At 42.2% G+C, this 24,218-nt stretch overlaps 2 protein-coding genes across 2 annotated transcripts in view; both read left to right on the top strand.

Annotated features, from left to right (window-relative positions):
* LOC123768522 (peptidyl-prolyl cis-trans isomerase-like) overlaps window positions 1-4,617 on the top strand; it is a 35,754-nt gene extending 31,137 nt beyond the window's left edge. The window contains exons 2-3 of the mRNA XM_069334959.1: window positions 537-752; window positions 869-4,617. Coding sequence (XP_069191060.1) covers window positions 537-752; window positions 869-1,381 — 729 coding nt within the window. The 3' untranslated portion in view covers window positions 1,382-4,617. The remainder of the gene's footprint in view (window positions 1-536; window positions 753-868) is intronic.
* The window catches only part of LOC138370570 (tripartite motif-containing protein 5-like), a 502,851-nt gene that overhangs the window by 91,423 nt on the left and 387,210 nt on the right, over window positions 1-24,218 (top strand). The window lies entirely within an intron of this gene.

The following is a 24,218-nucleotide window of genomic DNA, read 5'->3' as shown; positions in this document are numbered from 1 at the left end:
CCTGCCAGTAGAGGGGGGGGGGCTGGAGCTACAGGTCCAGCACCAACCCCCTGCCAGTAGAGGGGGACTGGAGCTACAGGTCCAGCACCAACCCCCTGCCAGTAGAGGGGGGGCTGGAGCTACAGGTCCAGCACCAACCCCCTGCCAGTAGAGGGGGGCTGGAGCTACAGGTCCAGCAACAACCCCCTGCCAGAAGAGGGGGGGGGCTGGATCTACAGGTCCAGCAACAACCCCCTGCCAGTAGAGGGGGGGGGGCTGGAGCTACAGGTCCAGCAACAACCCTTTGCCAGTAGGTGCTTTCCTTGACTGGCTTCAGTTTATGTGTAGTGTAATGTGCTGATTGTGGTGAATTTTGTAGGTGTGATTGACTGATAATGGGTCTCTCACTGACTAAAGGTGATAATGGGGCTGACATTGTCTACAGATGATAATGGGGCTGACACTGACCACAGGTGATAATGGGACTGACACTGACCACAGGTGATAATGGGGCTGACACTGACAACAGATGATAATGGGGCTGACACTGTCCACAGGTTGAGGACCTCCGCAGGATGAGTGAGCCCGTCAAGAGGCTGGTGGAGGCTGGCCGGGTGTTGGCCGTCAAGAGGCTGGTGGAGGCTGGCCGGGTGTTGGCCGTCCAGGAAGACCAAGATGGCCGCCGCTCCGCCAGGATAATTCTACAAGACGGACAGCTGTACCCCCACCCACTCCTGCGTCAGCCCACGCCCGCCCACGCCCATACCCTCCAGGTAACTTTATTACACCCACTAGTCTTACTGACATTACTGACTTACTAAGTTTTGATAACTAATATGATAACATTTTGATATACAGTTATCAGCATGATTTATTTGATTTCCTGCAGGAGAGTGAGGTTGTGGGCGTGCTGGAGTCCTCCTGCACCCTGGCGTTCCTTGACCTCAGGTGGGCGGGGTCAACAAAAGGGCGGGTCACCATCCGGCTGACCCCTGACACTCCGCTGGCCAGACAGTTTGTGTTGTTGTGTACGGGCCAGCGGGGCCACACCTACCGCAACACCAAACTGTTGCAAGTGTGCGACAAGGGTCAGCCAGATGAGTATGTGGTGGGCGGAGACTACGAGAGTAATGATGGTGAGGGAGGAGCCCCACTGCTGCCTGACCTCCAGGGGCAGTACCGGGAGTCAGGCCGGGCAGGAGCTGTGTTGTGCTGCGATGATCTGGGGGGTCCCAGGAGTGCCCTGTTCTTCATCACCACCAGGGACCGCCAGGATGGTCGCCACTGGTTAAATGTCTTCGGTGATGTGGTGAGCGGCCTGGATGTGGTGAGGGCAACAGTCAACCACAGTGACATTACGGAGGTGACTGTGGTGGACTGTGGTGTTGTGCTGCCACTCTAGTTCACTGTACCACCACCATCACTACTGTGGTGTTGTGCTGCCACTCTAGTTCACTGTACCATCACTACTGTGGTGTTGTGCTGCCACTCTAGTTCACTGTACCACCACCATCACTACTTTGGTGTTGTGCTGCCACTCTAGTTCACTGTACCATCACTATCACTACTGTGGTGTAGTGCTGCAACTCTAGTTCACTGTACCATCACCATCACTACTGTGGTGTTGTGCTGCCACTCTAGTTCACTGTACCACCACCATCACTACTGTGGTGTTGTGCTGCCACTAGTTCACTGTACCATCACTACTGTGGTGTTGTGCTCTCACTCTAGTTCACTGTACCATCACTACTGTGGTGTTGTGCTGCCACTCAAGTTCACTGTACCATCCCCATCACTACTGTGGTGTTGCTACCACTCTAGTTCACTGTACCATCGCTACTGTGGTGTTGTGCTGCCACTCTAGTTCACTGTACCATCACTACTGTGGTGTTGTGCTGCCACTCTAGTTCACTGTACCATCACCATCACTACTGTGGTGTTGTGCTGCCACTCTAGTTCACTGTACCATCACCATCACTACTGTGGTGTTGTGCTACCACTCTAGTTCACTGTACCATCGCTACTGTGGTGTTGTGCTGCCACTCTAGTTCACTGTACCATCACCATCACTATTGTGGTGTTGTGCTGCCACTCTAGTTCACTGTACCACCATCATCTCTACTGTGGTGTTGTGCTGCCACTCTAGTTCACTGTACCATTGCTACTGTGGTGTTGTGCGGCCACTCTAGTTCACTGTACCATCACTACTGTGGTGTTGTGCTGCCACTCTAGTTCACTGTACCATCACTACTGTGGTGTTGTGCTGCCACTCTGGTTCACTGTACCATCACCATCACTACTGTGGTGTTGTGCTGCCACTCTAGTTCACTGTACCACCACCATCACTACTGTGGTGTTGTGATGCCACTCTGGTTCACTGTACCACCACCATCACTACTGTGGTGTTTTGTTGACACTCTAGTTCACTGTACCATCACCATCACTACTGTGGTGTTGTGCTGCCACTCTAGTTCACTGTACCAACATTATCACTACTGTGGTGTTGGGTTGCCACTCTAGTTCACTGTACCACCACCATCATTACTGTGGTGTTGTGCTGCCACTCTTAGTTCACTGTACCACCACCATCATTACTGTGGTGTTGTGCTGCCACTCTAGTTCACTGTACCACCATTATTATCACCACTGTGGTGTTGTGCTGCCACTCTAGTTCACTGTACCATCACCATCACTATTGTGGTGTTGTGCTGCCACTCTAGTTCACTGTACCACCACCATCACTACTGTGGTGTTGTGCTGCCACTCTTAGTTCACTGTACCACCACCATCATTACTGTGGTGTTGTGCTGACACTCTAGTTCACTGTACCACCACCATCACTACTGTGGTGTTGTGCTGCCACTCTTAGTTTACTGTACCACCACCATCATTACTGTGGTGTTGTGCTGACACTCTAGTTCACTGTACCACCACCATCACCACTGTGGTGTTGTGCTGCCACTCTAGTTCACTGTACCATCACCATCACTATTGTGGTGTTGTGCTGCCACTCTAGTTCACTGTACCATCACCGTCACTACTGTGGTGTTGTGCTGCCACTCTAGTTCACTGTACCATCACCATCACTACTGTGGTGTTATGCTGCCACTCTAGTTCACTGTACCATAACTACTGTGGTGTTGTGCTGCCACTCTAGTTCACTGTATCACCACCATCACTACTGTGGTGTTGTGCTGCCACTCTAGTTCACTGTACCGCCACCATCACTACTGTGGTGTTGTGCGGCCACTCTAGTTCACTGTACCACCACCATCACTACTGTGGTGTTGTGCTGCCACTCTAGTTCACTGTACCACCACCATTACTACTGTGGTGTTGTGCTGCCACTCTAGTTCACTGTACCACCACCATCACTACTGTGGTGTTGTGCTGCCACTCTAGTTCACTGTACCGCCACCATCACTACTGTGGTGTTGTGCGGCCACTCTAGTTCACTGTACCATCACTACTGTGGTGTTGTGCTGCCACTCTAGTTCACTGTACCATCACCATCACTACTGTGGTGTTGGGCTGCCACTCTAGTTCACTTTACCACCACCATCACTACTGTGGTGTTGTGCTGCCACTCTAGTTCACTGTACCACCATCATCACTACTGTGGTGTTGTGCTGCCACTCTAGTTCACTGTACCACCACCATCACTACTGTGGCGTTGTTCGGCCACTCTAGTTCACTGTACCATCACTATTGTGGTGATGTGCTGCCACTCTAGTTCACTGTACCATCACTACTGTGGTGTTGTGCTGCCACTCTAGTTCACTGTACCATCACTACTGTGGTGTTGTGCTGCCACTCTAGTTCACTGTACCACCACCATCACCATCACTCTTGCATCACCATGGCCTGCGTGTTTTGATCCCAATGTAATTTTAGGACACATCTTTATCACTATATCATCATAACTTCACTATCTTTGGTATTTAACAGTTTGGTATTTATACTTTGGTATCTTATACCTGACAATCACGGCTTTATCACCATCAATGCTATATCTTCTCAGTACTGTAAGCTATCATTGCTGTATCACTATAGCTTCACTATCACCTCTGTATATCACTATCACCTAAGGCCCCACACTTGGGGTCATATGCTGACCATGTTGAGTAACAAATTGTTGGTGTCACTATATGACAGCTGTTGTCACTGTTATATCACCAACAGCTCACTATCACATAACACTGTCACTGCTACACCAACATCATTTCACTTTCACTGCATTATCACCTCACTGATATATTTCCTCCTTACATTTACTGATATATCACTATCACTGTTACAGCACCACTACCTCGCCATCACTGGTATATCACCATCACCTCAGTATCACTGCTATATCACCACTATACTATCACTGCTATATTGCCTTACTATCACTATCATATCACCACCTCAGTATCACTATCACACTATATTATATTACTATCACTGCTATATCACCATCACCTCACAATCACTCAGGAGTGTTGTGATATTACCATACTGGTCCATGGTGTGTTGTGATATTACCATACTGGACCATGGTGTGTTGTGATATTACCATACTGGTCCATGGTGTGTTGTGATATTACCATACTGGTCCATGGTGTGTTGTGATATTACCATACTGGTCCATGGTGTGTTGTGATATTACCATACTGGTCCATGGTGTGTTGTGATATTACCATACTGGACCATGGTGTGTTGTGATATTACCATACTGGTCCATGGAGTGTTGTGATATTACCATATTGGTCCATGGTGTGTTGTGGTATTACCATACTGGTCCATGGTGTGTTGTGATATTACCATACTGGTCCATGGTGTGTTGTGATATTACCATACTGGATCATGGTGTGTTGTGATATTACCATACTGGTCCATGGTGTGTTGTGATATTACCATACTGGACCATGGTGTGTTGTGATATTACCATACTGGTCCATGGTGTGTTGTGATATTACCATACTGGACCATGGTGTGTTGTGATATTACCATACTGGTCCATGGTGTGTTGTGATATTACCATACTCGTCCATGGTGTGTTGTGATATTACCATACTGGTCCATGGTGTGTTGTGATATTACCATACTGGACCATGGTGTGTTGTGATATTACCATACTGGACCATGGTGTGTTGTGATATTACCATACTGGACCATGGTGTGTTGTGATATTACCATACTGGACCTCAAACTGGCTGATTAGCCTAATATCACGAATATTTATGTAGTTATTCTTTTTTCGACAACACACTGGTATTAAATGTGTATTGCCAATGTATTCCACATATATATCTATGAATATTATACATCTGTACCAAAAGTCCTTGCTATGTATTTGTGGATATATATTAGAAGTCTAGTGAATAGCAGTAGCCTAATGTCATGTAGCTTGAAAGACATCCGTATATGCTTATATTATGGAATGCTACATAATGCTGTATAGGAAATATTATGTGGACTATGATGGAGAATGTATAAATTTAGGTCGCGGATGTATTACTGTCATGTATACTGTGTAATTTCCCTTTCATTATTGTTCATTGCATTGTCCTCTAAAATTAAATTAGATTTTGGCACTGTGAGATGTATACCACATAGACATGGTTTGGATTCACATGTTGCATATATATACTTAATATTGTATTCACGTATTCTTATGTATAATAGCTGGTGGACAGACGTCTTGAAATCCTCCCTTAACCCCTCCTCCCATCTCCCACCAGTGTTACCATGTCTTGCCAATATTAATTCTTTGTTCACATAGTTTTATATCATGATATAATCTTTAATGTACTGAATTATTGATATGTATTATTATGTAAGGTTGTGTATTATAGTCTTTATTTTGTTGATATATGAATTACAAGTTCTTGATGGAGATATGTCTGTATATGAGCTTGAGATATTTGAAAGAGAGGAGTCAGCTGACTCAAAGAGGTGGATACAGTGTCGCTCCCGGTCAGCATGGCTCTGGGCGGTCACTCTTTGATTTTCTCAGTGGAGCGCATGTGTTGCCGCTACGGTCCGGGTTTTGTGACCTTATTTGTGTCATTTGACTGCTAGGATATTTGTCATGTTGCAGTAATGTATACCATGGATCAGTTCAACCATTGTGCATCCTTTATACCAGGTGATAGGTGCTGTTATATATCTTAGTGAGGTGGGTACCTGAGGATCTTAAGTGATGCCATTGTGCTGTATATGATATTGATTCCTCATACCTCATTTGTTAATGGTTGTGACACCACCACCACCACCCTGTATTGGTATTAGCAGCATAATAGGCGCTAGTGTCCCACTGCGCCACGATAGAGCCTGGCGTCAGCTAGTGCTGATTGTATGCAGTTTTGAGACCTGTTGATGATCATGCCCAGCTTTGAGAAGCTGGATAAATCATTGAGTGTGAGTTTATAGATTTATAGATTGTATTCTTTGTTTGGTATGTTAATGCCCAGTAAACTGGATTACTTTTTGTTACCCTTTCACTCCCCTAGACACTTATTGATATTTGGCCAGGCTGTGTTTTCCAATGACGCTGTAGGTTACTCCCCCTTAACATATATATATATATATATATATATATATATATATATATATATATATATATATATATATATATATATATATATATATATATATATATATATAATATGTATACAGTATATATATATATATATATATAAGCCTATACTTGCATAAACCACAAGTGAAGATAAACAATCTTTGGACAACACCCACCAGTGGGACTCGAACCCAGAAAGCACAACTACCTTCCAGTAGCTGGCATAACTAGTATGCTTTAACCCACTACGCCATCAGACCTTACAAAAGAAGTTATGCCAGCTACTGGAAGGTAGTTGTGCTTTCTGGGTTCGAGTCCCACTGGTGGGTGTTGTCCAAAGATTGTTTATCTTCACTTGTGGTTTATGCAAGTATAGGCTTATAAGCTGGACACGAGTTCTCTCACATTGACAGTGGCTTGACGAAAAATGCAGACTGACCCCTCACTCATCTGGTGCCTTCGGGAGGTAGAGATGTTTGAGATATATATCTCGAACTATCTACTTCTTTTGTAAGGTCTGATGGCGTAGTGGGTTAAAGCATACTAGTTATGCCAGCTACTGGAAGGTAGTTGTGCTTTCTGGGTTCGAGTCCCACTGGTGGGTGCTGTCCAAAGATTGTTTATCTTCACTTGTGGTTTATGCAAGTATAGGCTTATAAGCTGGACACGAGTTCTCTCACATTGACAGTGGCTTGACGAAAAATGCAGACTGACCCCTCACTCATCTGGTGCCTTCGGGAGGTAGAGATGTTTGAGATATATATCTCGAACTATCTACTTCTTTTGTAAGGTCTGATGGCGTAGTGGGTTAAAGCATACTAGTTATGCCAGCTACTGGAAGGTAGTTGTGCTTTCTGGGTTCGAGTCCCACTGGTGGGTGTTGTCCAAAGATTGTTTATCTTCACTTGTGGTTTATGCAAGTATAGGCTTATAAGCTGGACACGAGTTCTCTCACATTGACAGTGGCTTGACGAAAAATGCAGACTGACCCCTCACTCATCTGGTGCCTTCGGGAGGTAGAGATGTTTGAGATATATATCTCGAACTATCTACTTCTTTTGTAAGGTCTGATGGCGTAGTGGGTTAAAGCATACTAGTTATGCCAGCTACTGGAAGGTAGTTGTGCTTTCTGGGTTCGAGTCCCACTGGTGGGTGTTGTCCAAAGATTGTTTATCTTCACTTGTGGTTTATGCAAGTATAGGCTTATAAGCTGGACACGAGTTCTCTCACATTGACAGTGGCTTGACGAAAAATGCAGACTGACCCCTCACTCATCTGGTGCCTTCGGGAGGTAGAGATGTTTGAGATATATATCTCGAACTATCTACTTCTTTTGTAAGGTCTGATGGCGTAGTGGGTTAAAGCATACTAGTTATGCCAGCTACTGGAAGGTAGTTGTGCTTTCTGGGTTCGAGTCCCACTGGTGGGTGTTGTCCAAAGATTGTTTATTTTCACTTGTGGTTTATGCAAGTATAGGCTTATAAGCTGGACACGAGTTCTCTCACATTGACAGTGGCTTGACGAAAAATGCAGACTGACCCCTCACTCATCTGGTGCCTTCGGGAGGTAGAGATGTTTGAGATATATATCTCGAACTATCTACTTCTTTTGTAAGGTCTGATGGCGTAGTGGGTTAAAGCATACTAGTTATGCCAGCTACTGGAAGGTAGTTGTGCTTTCTGGGTTCGAGTCCCACTGGTGGGTGTTGTCCAAAGATTGTATATATATATATATATATATATATATATATATATATATATATATATATTATTGTACCTAGTAGCCAGAACGTCATACTCGGCCTACTATGCAAGGCCCGATTTGCCTAATAAGCCAAGTTTTTCTGAATTTATGTTTTTCAATATTTTTTTCTTATGAAATGATAAAAATGTCCATTTCATTATGTATGAGTTCATTTTTTTTTAATTTGTGTTAAAACTAACGTAGATATATGACCGAACCTAACCAACCCTACCTAACCTAACCTATCTTAACCTAACCTAAACTAACACAATTAAGTTAATAATTTATGTTTTTAATATAATATAATAACAATAAAAAATAAATTGGAAACAATTTATTGAAAATAAAGAAAATCACTCGGCCTATTAGGCAAATCGGGCCTTGCATAGTAGGCCAAGACGTACGTTCTGGCTACTAGGTTCGACATATGTTAAATGTTAAATATGACCGAAAAAGTGAGATTATTAATTCTAACACGAATTTTCTCAATTGTGTGTGTAAACTAAAGTCTTTGAAAATGTAATAAGTTATTATGAAACACGTTCAAGTGTCGCGTCAGACTAGAAATAAAAGGAATTTTGGAGAATTGATTTTTCAATTACCATCAATAGTAAAAAGAAACATAAGAAATATTGAGAAAATTTGTGTTAGAATTATTAATCTCACTTTTTCGGTCATATTTAACAACATATGTTTACAAGAAGGACTACTACCAATGTATACTAATATTATATATGTATATATATATATATATATATATATATATATATATATATATATATATATATATATATATATATATATATATAATATATATGCGAGGAAGCCTGAATGGTCCCCAGGCATATATCCAATCGAAAACTCACACCCCCAGAAGTGACTCGATCCCATACTGACAAGAGCACTATGCAACTGGTGTACAGGACACCTTAACCACTCGACCATCATGACCATTCAAAAGATGATGGTAGCTGAAGCTATTTACCCCACCATGCCGACTGTGTCCCATGGATATATGGGACACCAATACACCAAAATAAATATATATGTGTCGTACCTAGGCAAATCGGGCCTTGCATAGTAGGCAGAGAAGTGCGTTCTGGCTACTAGGTACGACATATATATATATATACTGTATATGTATATATATGTCGTACCTAGTAGCCAGAACGCACTTCTCAGCCTACTATGCAAGGCCCGATTTGCCTAATAAGCCAAGTTTTCCTGAATTAATATATTTTCTGTAATTTTTTTCTTACGAAATGATAAAGCTACCTTATACTCATTATGTATAAGGTCAATTTCTTTTTATTGGAGTTAAAATTAAAGTAGATATATGACCGAACCTAACCAACCCTACCTAACCTAACCTAACCTATCTTTATAGGTTAAGTTAGGTTAGGTAGTCGAAAAACAAATAATTCATGAAAACTTGGCTTATTAGGCAAATCGGGCCTTGCATAGTAGGCTGAAAAGTGCATTCTGGCTACTAGGTACGACATATATATATATATATATATATATATATATATATATATATATATATATATATATATATATATATATATATATATATAATATGACCGAAAAAGTAAGGTTAATAATTCTAACACGAATTTTCTCAATATTTCTTATGTTTCTTTTCACTGTCGATGGTAATTGAAAAATCAATTCTCCAAAATTCATTTTTTTTCTAGTTTGACGCGACACTTGAACGCGTTTCGTAATAACTTATTACATTTTCAAAGACTTTAGTTTACACACACACAACTATAACCTGCAAACACTAAACAGAGTTCTACTATGCTATAATTTAAACCTATCCTAACCTTTTATCTTATATACCTGCATTTTGGTGAGGTGATATGTTACAACAGTTTGTTGTAACATATCACCTCACCCAAATGCATATCACCTCACACACCCAGTATGTTGTCAATATACTAATATATATATATATATATATATATATATATATATATATATATATATATATATATATATATATATATATATATATATATATATATTAGTATATTTTGGTAGCAGTCTTTCCTGTAGACATATATTATTAAATATGACCGAAAAAGTAAGATTAATAATTCTAACACGAATTTTCTCAATCTTTCGTACATTACGCTTCACTGTTGGAGGTAAATCAAAAATCACTTCTCCAAAATTCATTTTTATTTCTAGTCTGACGCGACACGGGCGCGTTTCGTAAAACTTATTACATTTTCAAAGACTTCACAAATACACAACTGATTAGAACGTATCTCTGATTTTATATCTACATTTGAGTGAGGTGGGAAGGGTGATGTGGCATTAACACAAGACAGAACAGGAGGGGATATTAAAAGGGTATTAAAAGTATCAACACAAGACAGAACAGAAACAATGGGTATTGAATAGAAGTGTTTGTAGAAAGCCTATTGGTCCATATTTCTTGATGCTTCTATATTGGAGCGGAGTCTTGAGGTGGGTAGAATATAGTTGTGCAATAATTGGCTGTTGATTGCTGGTGTTGACTTCTTGATGTGTAGTGCCTCGCAAACGTCAAGCCGCCTGCTATCGCTGTATCTATCGATGATTTCTGTGTTGTTTACTAGGATTTCTCTGGCGATGGTTTGGTTATGGGAAGAGATTATATGTTCCTTAATGGAGCCCTGTTGCTTATGCATCGTTAAACGCCTAGAAAGAGATGTTGTTGTCTTGCCTATATGCTGGGTTTTTTGGAGCTTACAGTCCCCAAGTGGGCATTTGAAGGCATAGACGACATTAGTCTCTTTTAAAGCGTTCTGTTTTGTGTCTGGAGAGTTTCTCATGAGTAGGCTGGCCGTTTTTCTGGTTTTATAGTAAATCGTCAGTTGTATCCTCTGATTTTTGTCTGTAGGGATAACGTTTCTATTAACAATATCTTTCAGGACCCTTTCCTCCGTTTTATGAGCTGTGCAAAAGAAGTTCCTGTAAAATAGTCTAATAGGGGGTATAGGTGTTGTGTTAGTTGTCTCTTCAGAGGTTGCATGGCTTTTCACTTTCCTTCTTATGATGTCTTCGATGAAACCATTGGAGAAGCCGTTATTGACTAGGACCTGCCTTACCCTACAGAGTTCTTCGTCGACTTGCTTCCATTCTGAGCTGTGGCTGAGAGCACGGTCGACGTATGCGTTAACAACACTCCTCTTGTACCTGTCAGGGCAGTCGCTGTTGGCATTTAGGCACATTCCTATGTTTGTTTCCTTAGTGTAGATACACTAAGGAAACAAACATAGGAATGTGCCTAAATGCCAACAGCGACTGCCCTGACAGGTACAAGAGGAGTGTTGTTAACGCATACGTCGACCGTGCTCTCAGCCACAGCTCAGAATGGAAGCAAGTCGACGAAGAACTCTGTAGGGTAAGGCAGGTCCTAGTCAATAACGGCTTCTCCAATGGTTTCATCGAAGACATCATAAGAAGGAAAGTGAAAAGCCATGCAACCTCTGAAGAGACAACTAACACAACACCTATACCCCCTATTAGACTATTTTACAGGAACTTCTTTTCCACAGCTCATAAAACGGAGGAAAGGGTCCTGAAAGATATTGTTAATAGAAACGTTATCCCTACAGACAAAAATCAGAGGATACAACTGACGATTTACTATAAAACCAGAAAAACGGCCAGCCTACTCATGAGAAACTCTCCAGACACAAAACAGAACGCTTTAAAAGAGACTAATGTCGTCTATGCCTTCAAATGCCCACTTGGGGACTGTAAGCTCCAAAAAACCCAGTATATAGGCAAGACAACAACATCTCTTTCTAGGCGTTTAACGATGCATAAGTAACAGGGCTCCATTAAGGAACATATAATCTCTTCCCATAACCAAACCATCGCCAGAGAAATCCTAGTAAACAACACAGAAATCATCGATAGATACAGCGATAGCAGGCGGCTTGACGTTTGCGAGGCACTACACATCAAGAAGTCAACACCAGCAATCAACAGCCAATTATTGCACAACTATATTCTACCCACCTCAAGACTCCGCTCCAATATAGAAGCATCAAGAAATATGGACCAATAGGCTTTCTACAAACACTTCTATTCAATACCCATTGTTTCTGTTCTGTCTTGTGTTGATACTTTTAATACCCTTTTAATATCCCCTCCTGTTCTGTCTTGTGTTAATGCCACATCACCCTTCCCACCTCACTCAAATGTAGATATAAAATCAGAGATACGTTCTAATCAGTTGTGTATTTGTGAAGTCTTTGAAAATGTAATAAGTTTTACGAAACGCGCCCGTGTCGCGTCAGACTAGAAATAAAAATGAATTTTGGAGAAGTGATTTTTGATTTACCTCCAACAGTGAAGCGTAATGTACGAAAGATTGAGAAAATTCGTGTTAGAATTATTAATCTTACTTTTTCGGTCATATTTAATAATATATATATATATATATATTGGGAGCTCATAACATAATATCATAACAGGTGGGGATTATTTCTTAGTTCTTTCTCACCCAACTTGGGAGTGTCAACAAGAATCACTGCTGTCGTTGCTGAGCAGCAATATGAGCCCAGAGGTCCACTTTGGATAGTCGTTGTCCCTGTGAGGCTTTGGGCACCCCCAGCTCCACTGGTTCCTCCCCTCAACTGTGAAGGAAAGAAAGCTCTGCTTCTGGCACTTCACTGATGCCAGTAACACCCAGAGAGTCACCTGGTGAGGCCTCACATCAACCATACGTCCACCAACCATACCAGATTGAAGAAATGACATTTATTTATTTATATACAAGTAGGTACGTTGGGTTTATAAGAATACATTGCAATGATGTTTTTACATTCTTGTAAAGCCTTGTAAATTAGAACAAAGTCATTCAAGAGAAAAAGAACACTCTAAAATATTTCAAGTATGTGAAATCGTAATAAAAATCTCCTCCAGTATTGGACCTATTATTATAAACAAAGGTTCATGCACAGAGGACGACAAAGAAATTAGCGTAAGCCTAAAAAATCAGTACGAGGGCATATTTAGCAATCCTCACAATACTAATTTGATTCACTCAATGAGTAATCACACTAACAATCTGTGTTTGGTAGTTCAATGCACACGCCCCAGACAATCAGGCCACCACATGGAAAAGGATTGCAACCTGGATTTCTGCTGAACATACGAGGGTTTCCTGAGGCTGAAGCCTGACCGAGATTTTCACACAATCCCCCCATGCACTCTCGCTGTCATCTAGGAATGTTCTACCTCTGATGCCTCTATTTTTAATACACAGAGTAATGACACTAATTACTTAATTACCACATCACTTAATCACCTAGCAGTGTGTAACAAAAAGGAGGCCTGGTCGAGGGCCGGGCCGCGGGGATGCTAAGCCCCGAAATCATCTCAAGATAACTTCGAGGAACCTCAAGATTAGATGGTGCCCTTAAATTCACAAGTGCAGTGTCAAAAGGCTCAGATGACATTCATTATGAGATGCTGCATCATCTCCCTCCATGCGCGTTTCAGTATTTACTGAATCTGTATAACCGTATCTGGGAGTCGTCGTCAGTCCCTGAGGACTGGATCAAGGCAGTTGTTCTTCCTATTCGGAAACCAGGGTCTCTAAGGACATCACCTAAGGACTTCTGACCCATTGCCATCACAAATTGCATCTGCAAACTCTGTGGACGTGTGGTCAATGTTCATGTGATGTGGTTCTTGGAACACTATCACCAGCTCTCCACTTCTCAATTTGGCTTTTGCAAGTGCTGCAGCTTGACTGATGTCTTGGTGAACTTGGAGGTCCATATTCGTACTGCTTTTGCTGCGAAGACCTCCGTTGTTGTTGTCCTTTTTGACCTGGAAAAGGCATACGACACCACCTGGAGATACCATAGTCTGTCCCAACTCCGTTCTTTTAGCCTTCGTAGTAATCTCCCTCTTTTCCTCCGAAGCTTTCTCTCTCTAGTCGTTCCTTTAGAGTGAAGTTTGGTACCACTCTCTGTGCCTCTTTTTGGCAGTACGATGGTGTGCCCCAAGGTAATGTTCTGAGCACTACTCTTTTTCTGGTTGCCCTCAATGGTCTTCTTTCCTCCCTTCCCTCTGGCATCTTCACAGCACTCTATGTTGATGATCTTACCCTCTGCTGTCGAGGTGATGACTCGCCTTCCTTCAACGACGGCTTTAACTTATGATTGATGCCGTGTCGTCTTGGGCCACCAATCATGGCTTCAAGTTCTTTACAACTAAAACTTGTGCTATGACTTTTACTTAGAAGCAGGTCGTTCTTCATCCCCATTTGTCGCTTTATGGTCATCCCCTTGTGTACAAAGATTCTGATAATCTTTTGAGGTTAATCTTTGACACTTGTTTGTCTTGGTCATCCTATATCTCTTACCTCCGAGTTGAACGCTCTAAGGCCACTAACTGATATAAGGTCTTGTCTCATACTTGGGGAGCGGATAGGCGCATGCTCCTCTTTCTAAATTCCTCTCTCTTACTGTCTAAACTCGATTAGGGTTGCCCTGCTTACTCGTCTACTTCTCCTTCTACTCTTTCCGTTTGGATACTCTGCACCATACTGGGTTGCTCCTCAGATCTGGTGCCTTTCTTTCGACTCCTACCCCTAAGCCTGTGATCGCTAACGCCGAAACTGGCGTCCTGTCTCTTCAGGATCAACATGATCGCTACTGTCTTCGCTACCTTGCACGGTCCCTTACTCTCGTTAATGTCGCACTTTGACCTTTACTCCTCTTGTGGTCTTCTGTTCCCTTTCACCACTTACCTCTTTCTGTACGATTGTCTCGCATACAAGATTCTCTTTCGGTTCGTGTTTCCAATATTTCTCTTCATGTCGTTCTGTCTTTGCCCCTTTGAAGGGTCCCTTTTCCTCAGTTTGTAAAACTTTGACTCACGTGACTAAAGCTTTACCCCTCCTACAGGGGGGGGGGTAAGAGGAGTAAAGTCTGGGTCTAAATCTAAGTACAGAAGGGTCTAAGTCTGCCGACGGTGTAGGCTACTCTGTTGTTTTTCCTGACAACACCTATATGTGTCGCCTGCCTCCGGAGACTAGCATCTTCATGGTGGAACTTTATGCTATTTTGTATGTCCTTCGTCGCTGCTTTCTCGCTGTCAACTCTCCTTTGTTGTTGTAGTTGACACTCACAGTGCCCTCATGGCTCTGGAGTGCTTTAATCCAGTCCATCCTGTAGTAGTCGAAACTCAACATTGGCTGTTTCTTATCTCTAGTAGAGTGAAGACTGTGGAGTTGTGTTGGGTTCCCAGCCATATTGGCGTGTCCTTAAATGAGCGTGCAGACGCTGCCGCTAAGGAGGCTCTCCACACTTGTGCCATCTCCCGTTAAGGTATCCTCTATTCCAACTTCTACCCAGTTATTCATTCCTCAATCCTTGCCCGTTGGCAGGGTCGTTTGTCTTCTGTTACTGGTAAAGTTAGTAAAGTAAATTTTATTCAGGAAAGTACATATATAGATGATTTACAAACATAATGTTGGATTTATAAATAGAGCTAGTACATACAATACCTAAAGCCACTAGTACGCAAAGCGTTTCGGGCAAGGTGTGTGTGGGGGGGGGGGGAACTTAGACTAAAACTTAATAGAAATTGGGATTTGGTATAAATTATGTTGAAAAAAAATAAAAAAAGGGGGGAACATGGCAGAAATCAGCAATTGTACAAGTTGGTAAACAAACAGCATTGTTTAAAATCTGGTTGAGGGAGGTACAGTCTTTGACATGATTGGGAAGGTCGTTCCACATTCTGGGTCCCCTGAATTGTAGAGCATTTCTAGTTTGGTTAAGTCGCACTCTTGGAATATCAAATAGGTATTTGTTTCTGGTGCGATGCCCATGAGTTCTGTTACAACCTTCTAGGAAGCTTCTAAGTTCAGGATTGACATTGCAGTTCAGAGTTTTAACTATATTGAGTACACATGAGAGGATGTGCAGTGACTTAATATCTAACATATTTAAAGATTTGAGTAAAAGTACCGAGTGCTGTCTGGGGCCAGAGTTAGATATTGTTCCAATTGCAGGTTTGTGTTGAATAATTAGAGGGCGTAAGTGATTTTGTGTAGTAGAACCCCAAGCACAGAGACCATAATTGAGATAAGGATAGATGAGAGAGTAATAGAGAATCACCAGGCCATGGCGAGGTATCTGATCTTAGAAAGAATGCCAACAGTTTTAGAAACTTTTTTTTAAATATTTAGAATGTGTCCCTGGAAATTCGGTTTGTGTTCTATGAGAACACCAAGGAATTTTCCATCTACTTTGTTACAAATTTGGATATTGTTTATCCTGAGATGAATTTAATGTGAGGATTTATTGTCAAACAAAATATAGAAAGTTTTGTCAATGTTGCGAGTGAGTTTGTTGGCAGTTAGCCAGAGATGGACTTTATTTAGTTCAGTATTTACTGTGACATTTAGAGCAAAAAGGTCAGGACTGCAGAAAATGAAGGGTGTGTCCTCAGCAAAAGGAATTGGTTTGAGGTGTTGGGAGGCATTTGGAAGGTCATTAATGTAGATGAGAAAGAGGAGAGGGCCAAGTATGCTGCCCTGAGGAACACCAATGTTGATGGGTAGGGTGGGAGAAATTGAATTATTCACAGAAACATACTGAAGCCTGTCAGTAAGGTAAGATTTGAGGTATTGCAAGGAGTGTCCTCTGACTCCATAATGATGTAATTTAAGAAGAAGGTTTCGTTGGTTGACAGTGTCAAAAGCCTTACGCAGGTCCACAAATAACCCAACAGGGAACTCATTTTTATCAAGAGCTGCATGTATCAAGTTAATCATACTAATAAGTGCATCGTTAATGCTTTTTTAGGCGGTCTGAAGCCATATTGACAAGAGCTAAGTATATTGTGTTTAGCTAGATAAGAGTAAAGCTGCTTGTAGATTAGTTTTTCAAATATTTTTGACAAGTTAGGCAGAATTGATATAGGTCTGAAGTTGTTGACATCAGTGAGATCACCACATTTATGGACTAGGGTTACTCTCGTTTTTTTTAGAATAACTGGAAAGGTTTGGAGTTCAAGTGACTTGTTGTAGAGCAATGCAATGGCAGGGGCTAAAGATCTGGAGGCTTTTTTGTAGATTAGAGTTGGTATCTCAGCAAGGGCACTAGACTTGATCTTAAGGGAAGAGATTCCCTCATTTACATCAGTGGAATTAGCGGCCGTTAGGTACAGAGACTGTGGGTAGTTACCTGTAAGATAGTCCTTAACATCAGTACTGGAAGATGGAATATCATTAGCATGGGATGACCCAATGGATGAGAAGAACCTATTGAATTCAATAGCAGTATCAGAGGCTGAAAGCTGACCATCATTATTGGACAGGATTATTGGTACAGTTTTCTGTATACTGTACAGGGTGCTGTATACTGTACGGGGTTCTGTATACTGAACACTGTTCTGTATACTGCATGGACGTTCTGTATACTCTACACTTGTTACGTATACTGTACGTTGTTCTGTATACTGTACGCTGTTCCATATACTGTACGTTGTTCTGTATACTGTATGCTGTTCCGTATACTGTACGCTGTTCGGTATACTGTACGCTGTTCTGTATCCTGTTCGCTGTTCTGTATGATGTACACTGTTCTGTATATTTTACGGGGTTCTGTATACTGTACACTGTTCTGTATACTGTATGAGGTTCTGTATACTGTACGGGGTTCTGTATACTGTACAGGGTTCTGTATACTGTACAAGGTTCTGTATACTGTACAATGTTCTGTATACTGTATAGGGTTCTGTATACACTATGCTGTTCTGTACACTGTATGGGGTTCTGCATACTGTACACTCTTCTGTATATTGTACACTGTTCTGTATACTGTACACTGTTCTGTGTTCTGTATACTGTTCTGTATACTGTACACTGTTCTGTATACTGTACGGGGTTCTGTATACTGTACACTGTTCTATGTTCTGTACACTGTTCTGTATACTGTACACTGTTTTATATACTGTACACTGTTCTGTATTCTGTACACTGTTCTGTACACTGTACACTGTTCTGTATACTGTACACTGTTCTGTATATTCTACATGATTCTGTATTCTGTACGGGGTTCTGTATACTGTACACTGTTATGTATACTGTACACTGTTATGTATACTGTACACTGTTATGTATACTGTTTACTGTACGGGGTTCTGTATACTGAATGCTGTTCTGTATACTATACGGTGTTCTGTATACTGTACGGAGTTATGTATACTGTGCCCTGTTCTGTATACTGTACACTGTTCTGTGTACTGTACAGTGTTCTGTATACTGTACACTGTTCTGTATACTGTACGGGATTCTGTATACTGTACACTGTTCTGTATACTGTACGCTGTTCTGTATACTATACATGGTTCTGTATACTCTACAAGGTTCTGCATCCTGTAAGGGGTTCTGTATACTGTACGGGGTTCTTTATTCTGTACATTGTTCTGTATACTGTGGCTGGCAGTGCTAGTATTGTGGCCCTCAACCGTTCCTGGTATGGGAGCCGCCATGCCCCGTCTGGCTTGCTGTGTTAGTCCTGGGGCCCTCAACCGTTCCTGGTATGGGAGCCACCATGCCCCGTCTGGCTTGCTGTGTTAGTCCTGGGGCCCTCAACCGTTCCTGGTATGGGAGCCACCATGCCCCGTCTGGCTTGCTGTGTTAGTCCTGGGGCCCTCAACCGTTCCTGGTATGGGAGCCACCATGCCCCGTCTGGCTTGCTGTGTTAGTCCTGGGGCCCTCAACCGTTCCTGGTATGGGAGCCACCATGCCCCGTCTGGCTTGCTGTGTTAGTCCTGGGGCCCTCAACCGTTCCTGGTATGGGAGCCACCATGCCCCGTCTGGCTTGCTGTGTTAGTCCTGGGGCCCTCAACCGTTCCTGGTATGGGAGCCACCATGCCCCGTCTGGCTTGCTGTGCTAGTCCTGGGGCCCTCAACCGTTCCTTGTATGGGAGCCACCATGCCCCGTCTGGCTTGCTGTGCTAGTCCTGGGGCCCTCAACCGTTCCTGGTATGAGAGCCACCATGCCCCGTCTGGCTTGCTGTGTTAGTCCTGGGGCCCTCAACCGTTCCTGGTATGGGAGCCACCATGCCCCGTCTGGCTTGCTGTGTTAGTCCTGGGGCCCTCAACCGTTCCTGGTATGGGAGCCACCATGCCCCGTCTGGCTTGCTGTGTTAGTCCTGGGGCCCTCAACCGTTCCTGGTATGGGAGCCACCATGCCCCGTCTGGCTTGCTGTGTTAGTCCTGGGGCCCTCAACCGTTCCTGGTATGGGAGCCACCATGCCCCGTCTGGCTTGCTGTGTTAGTCCTGGGGCCCTCAACCGTTCCTGGTATGGGAGCCACCATGCCCCGTCTGGCTTGCTGTGCTAGTCCTGGGGCCCTCAACCGTTCCTTGTATGGGAGCCACCATGCCCCGTCTGGCTTGCTGTGCTAGTCCTGGGGCCCTCAACCGTTCCTGGTATGAGAGCCACCATGCCCCGTCTGGCTTGCTGTGTTAGTCCTGGGGCCCTCAACCGTTCCTGGTATGGGAGCCACCATGCCCCGTCTGGCTTGCTGTGTTAGTCCTGGGGCCCTCAACCGTTCCTGGTATGGGAGCCACCATGCCCCGTCTGGCTTGCTGTGTTAGTCCTGGGGCCCTCAACCGTTCCTGGTATGGGAGCCACCATGCCACGTCTGGCTTGCTGTGTTAGTCCTGGGGCCCTCAACCGTTCCTGGTATGGGAGCCACCATGCCCCGTCTGGCTTGCTGTGTTAGTCCTGGGGCCCTCAACCGTTCCTGGTATGGGAGCCACCATGCCCCGTCTGGCTTGCTGTGTTAGTCCTGGGGCCCTCAACCGTTCCTGGTATGGGAGCCACCATGCCCCGTCTGGCTTGTTGTGTTAGTCCTGGGGCCCTCAACCGTTCCTGGTATGGGAGCCAATATAGTTCTGAGATGCTTTTTGTCGCTCTGTGTTGTACTTTCTCCACAGCAGATATGTTCTGAAGCTGAGGCCTCTATGCTTGATACAGCAGTCCAAATGTGGCCGCACCAGAGATGTTTACAGTTCAATAACTTCATTTTCCATGAAGTCAAAGGTTCGTTTCACTATTCCTACGGTTTGGTTGACTTTCTTATTAGAGTTCCCAATTGTTGAGAAACTTTCAATGACTGGTCACCGTGCATGCAGTAGTATATGCAGTCCCCGTGGCGCAGTGGTGAAACTCTAGCCCAGCAATTCGCGAGCAATTTAGTCTGGGTTCGTATCCTGGCCGAGGAGGATTGACTAGGTTCCAATTCTTAACAGTACGCCTCTCTTCATCCAGCAGTGAAACGATTTGACGGGTCGTATTCCGGGGTTATTAATTAAGATTAATATTAATCTTAGGACTTAGCCGTATTAGGATACAGGACCTGCCCGAGACGCAATACTTGCTAGTGGCTTTACAAGAATGTAAAAACTGGTGGACCATCCAAGTAGTAGGCGTCCATCTGTCTCAGGAGACTATGGAGTTCCGTTCTGGTTGTCGGTCTGGAGTGGCCTCACCAGGGCACAAAGCCAGGGTAGGTTGATCAACCCGTTCTCACACAAGACAGCACATATATGACTTAATGCTTAAAGTCAATATGTTGAATATGAATTAGTAAATATGTGATATATTCCCAGTTACTTTTTTCCAAAGCCCAAACTCTTCCTCACGTACCAATTTACGTCTCACAGTACCCGTCCGTCAACCTAGATAGCAGAATAGTCGTGATTGGTTCAATTATAAGGAAAATTGTACTTTTCAGGTCCCACATGGGTTGTGAAATTTACCTACTATTGTCCATGCTCTTAGAATATTATAGATCAGCTACTTCCTATTGAAGGCTCGTAGTTTTGTTTTGAGAAATATTAGTTGTTCTTAGTAAATTATAATAAGCACTAAAAATGATTACATAGAATAACAGTCCTTCACCAATCAATATTATATACCATAGTTTGTGCTTTACAAATCTTTAAAGGATGTTTTGTAGGAACGCTAACAGAAAACGATGGATCATTGGAATGTCTATGGGGTAAACTACTGTAAACAGGATGGTATTGTGTCTACTATACCAACTACAGGATCGGTATATTGTCAACTACCACCTGTTAGGTGAGTAAGGGGTGCAATACCACCCACAGGATGGGTATGAGGGTCACATCCACCCAGAGGATGAGTATGGGGATCACATCCACCCACAGGAAGGGTATGGGGATCACATCCACCCACAGGAAGGGTATGGGGTCCAATACCATGCACCCACAGGATGAGTATGGTGTCCACTACAACCCACAGGATGGGTATGGGGCTCCAACCACCCATAGAATAGGTATGGGGCTCCAACCACCCATAAAATGGGTATGGGGTCCAATAACACCCACTGGATATGTATGGCGTCCATTGTCGAGCTCGCAAACCGCTGCATTCATCTCAGAACCATGCCTATTTCACGCAGATTCCTTAATAAACGTAAGAGTTTTATATGTCACAAGAAAGATAGAAATATAAGCTTTATTCTAAATACTTTACCATGGGCATATTTAAATTTAAAGCGAAGATACGTGTACTTTTATAATAGCCGAGCTCCGACCCCGGACAGATCGATCGACCGAGCAACTCTCTCTCAGAACAATGTTTATTTCACGTGAATTCGTTAATAAACATATATGTTTTATATGTCTCAAGAAAGACAGACATATAAGCTTCACTTTAAACACTTTACCATAGACATACTTAAAGTTCTAATGAAGATACATGTATTTTAAAAATTACGGACCTCCCACCCCATACAGACTGAACGACAGAGCAACTCTCTCTCAGATCAATGTTTATTTCACGTAAATTCGTTAATAAACACAAATGTTTTATAAGTCTTAAGCAAGATAGAAATAAGAGCTTCATTTTAAATACATTACAATAGACATATTTATAGCTCAAGTGAAGATACATATGTTTTTATAGTAGCACTCAGTAGCTTGTCGGGCATGGAGTGCAGACGCCTACGCACTTGCCGATATATTGTATAATTAACAAAGATTCGCTAATAAAGCCTAAAATCTTATATGCCTCCAGAAAGACCGAGATATGAACATTATTATGATTGCACCAAATGAAATATATCAAATTCGAGGACAAAGATATATCAATTTTAAATTAAGTTTCGACTCTCTCTTGGGTGAGAGAGATGGGGCGACTCTCGCCCCATGTATTGGAGATTCTGTGCACTAAATACCCAAAGCTACTCAAACCCTCATAGCATTATTTAAGTAATGAAGTAATATGGTATATTTACTCACTATAAAGTGGGTGCTGAATGCAGAACATGAGAAAACATATATTTACTCCAAACTAATGTAATTTCATTATTAAATAAGTAGCATCAAAGGAAGTCGACGGTCCAAGCGTCAATGTTGTGGAGCGACTTATCCAAGATATATCGTTGTTTGGAAAGTGTTTGTTGGCATATCCAGTTGTCGCACTTCTCTGCTCAAATTATCACAAATTTAAATTATAATGTTAACAAGTAGAATACGTATTTTTAATAAAATCTAACATAACTAGCCAGAAAACATTTAACATTTATTAAAAAATATATGTTTGGAAGTTAAATCGACTTCATATTCAATTTCTTTCTTTATTATGCACCCCATACCCATCCCGTGGGCGGTGGTGTACAGGATTACAGAGACACATAATCGGTTCAGGAACTGAACCCTCTAGTTCGTTTAGCTAAGCAAATAACAATATATGACGCTAGTTAAAAAATTATCAATGTTGTATACACATGTACACACCCTCATACATACATACATACATATATATATATATATATATATATATATATATATATATATATATATATATATATATATATATATATATATATATATATATATACATACATACATACATACATACATACATACATATATATATATATATATATATATATATATATATATATATATATATATATATATATATATATATATATATACGTATACTATTAGTATATTTTGGTAGCAGTCTTTCCTGTAGACATATATTATTAAATATGACCGAAAAAGTAAGATTAATAATTCTAACACGAATTTTCTCAATCTTTCGTACATTACGCTTCACTGTTGGAGGTAAATCAAAAATCACTTCTCCAAAATTCATTTTTATTTCTAGTCTGACGCGACACGGGCGCGTTTCGTAAAACTTATTACATTTTCAAAGACTTCACAAATACACAACTGATTAGAACTTGCGTTTCCCTGATTTTATATCTACATTTGAGTGAGGTGGGAAGCGTGATGTGGCATTACATTTGAGTGAGGTGGGAAGGGTGATGTGGCATTAACACAAGACAGAACACTAGGGGATATTAATAGGGTATTAAAAGTATCAACACAAGACAGAACAGAAACAATGGGTATTGAATAGAAGTGTTTGTAGAAAGCCTATTGGTTCATATTTCTTGATGCTTCTATATTGGAGCGGAGTCTTGAGGTGGGTAGAATATAGTTGTGCAATAATTGGCTGTTGATTGCTGGTGTTGACTTCTTGATGTGTAGTGCCTCGCAAACGTCAAGCCGCCTGCTATCGCTGTATCTATCGATGATAGATACAGCGATAGATAGTAAACAACACAGAAATCATCGATAGATACAGCGATAGCAGGCGGCTTGACGTTTGCGAGGCACTACACATCAAGAAGTCAACACCAGCAATCAACAGCCAATTATTGCACAACTATATTCTACCCACCTCAAGACTCCGCTCCAATATAGAAGCATCAAGAAATATGGACCAATAGGCTTTCTACAAACACTTCTATTCAATACCCATTGTTTCTGTTCTGTCTTGTGTTGATACTTTTAATACCCTATTAATATCCCCTAGTGTTCTGTCTTGTGTTAATGCCACATCACCCTTC

This window comes from Procambarus clarkii, chromosome 32 (genome assembly GCF_040958095.1).
Source record: "Procambarus clarkii isolate CNS0578487 chromosome 32, FALCON_Pclarkii_2.0, whole genome shotgun sequence".
Classification (NCBI taxonomy): Eukaryota; Metazoa; Arthropoda; class Malacostraca; order Decapoda; family Cambaridae; genus Procambarus; species Procambarus clarkii.
The sequence above is the reverse complement of the archived record's forward strand: the minus strand, read 5'-3'. Positions and strand labels throughout refer to the sequence as shown.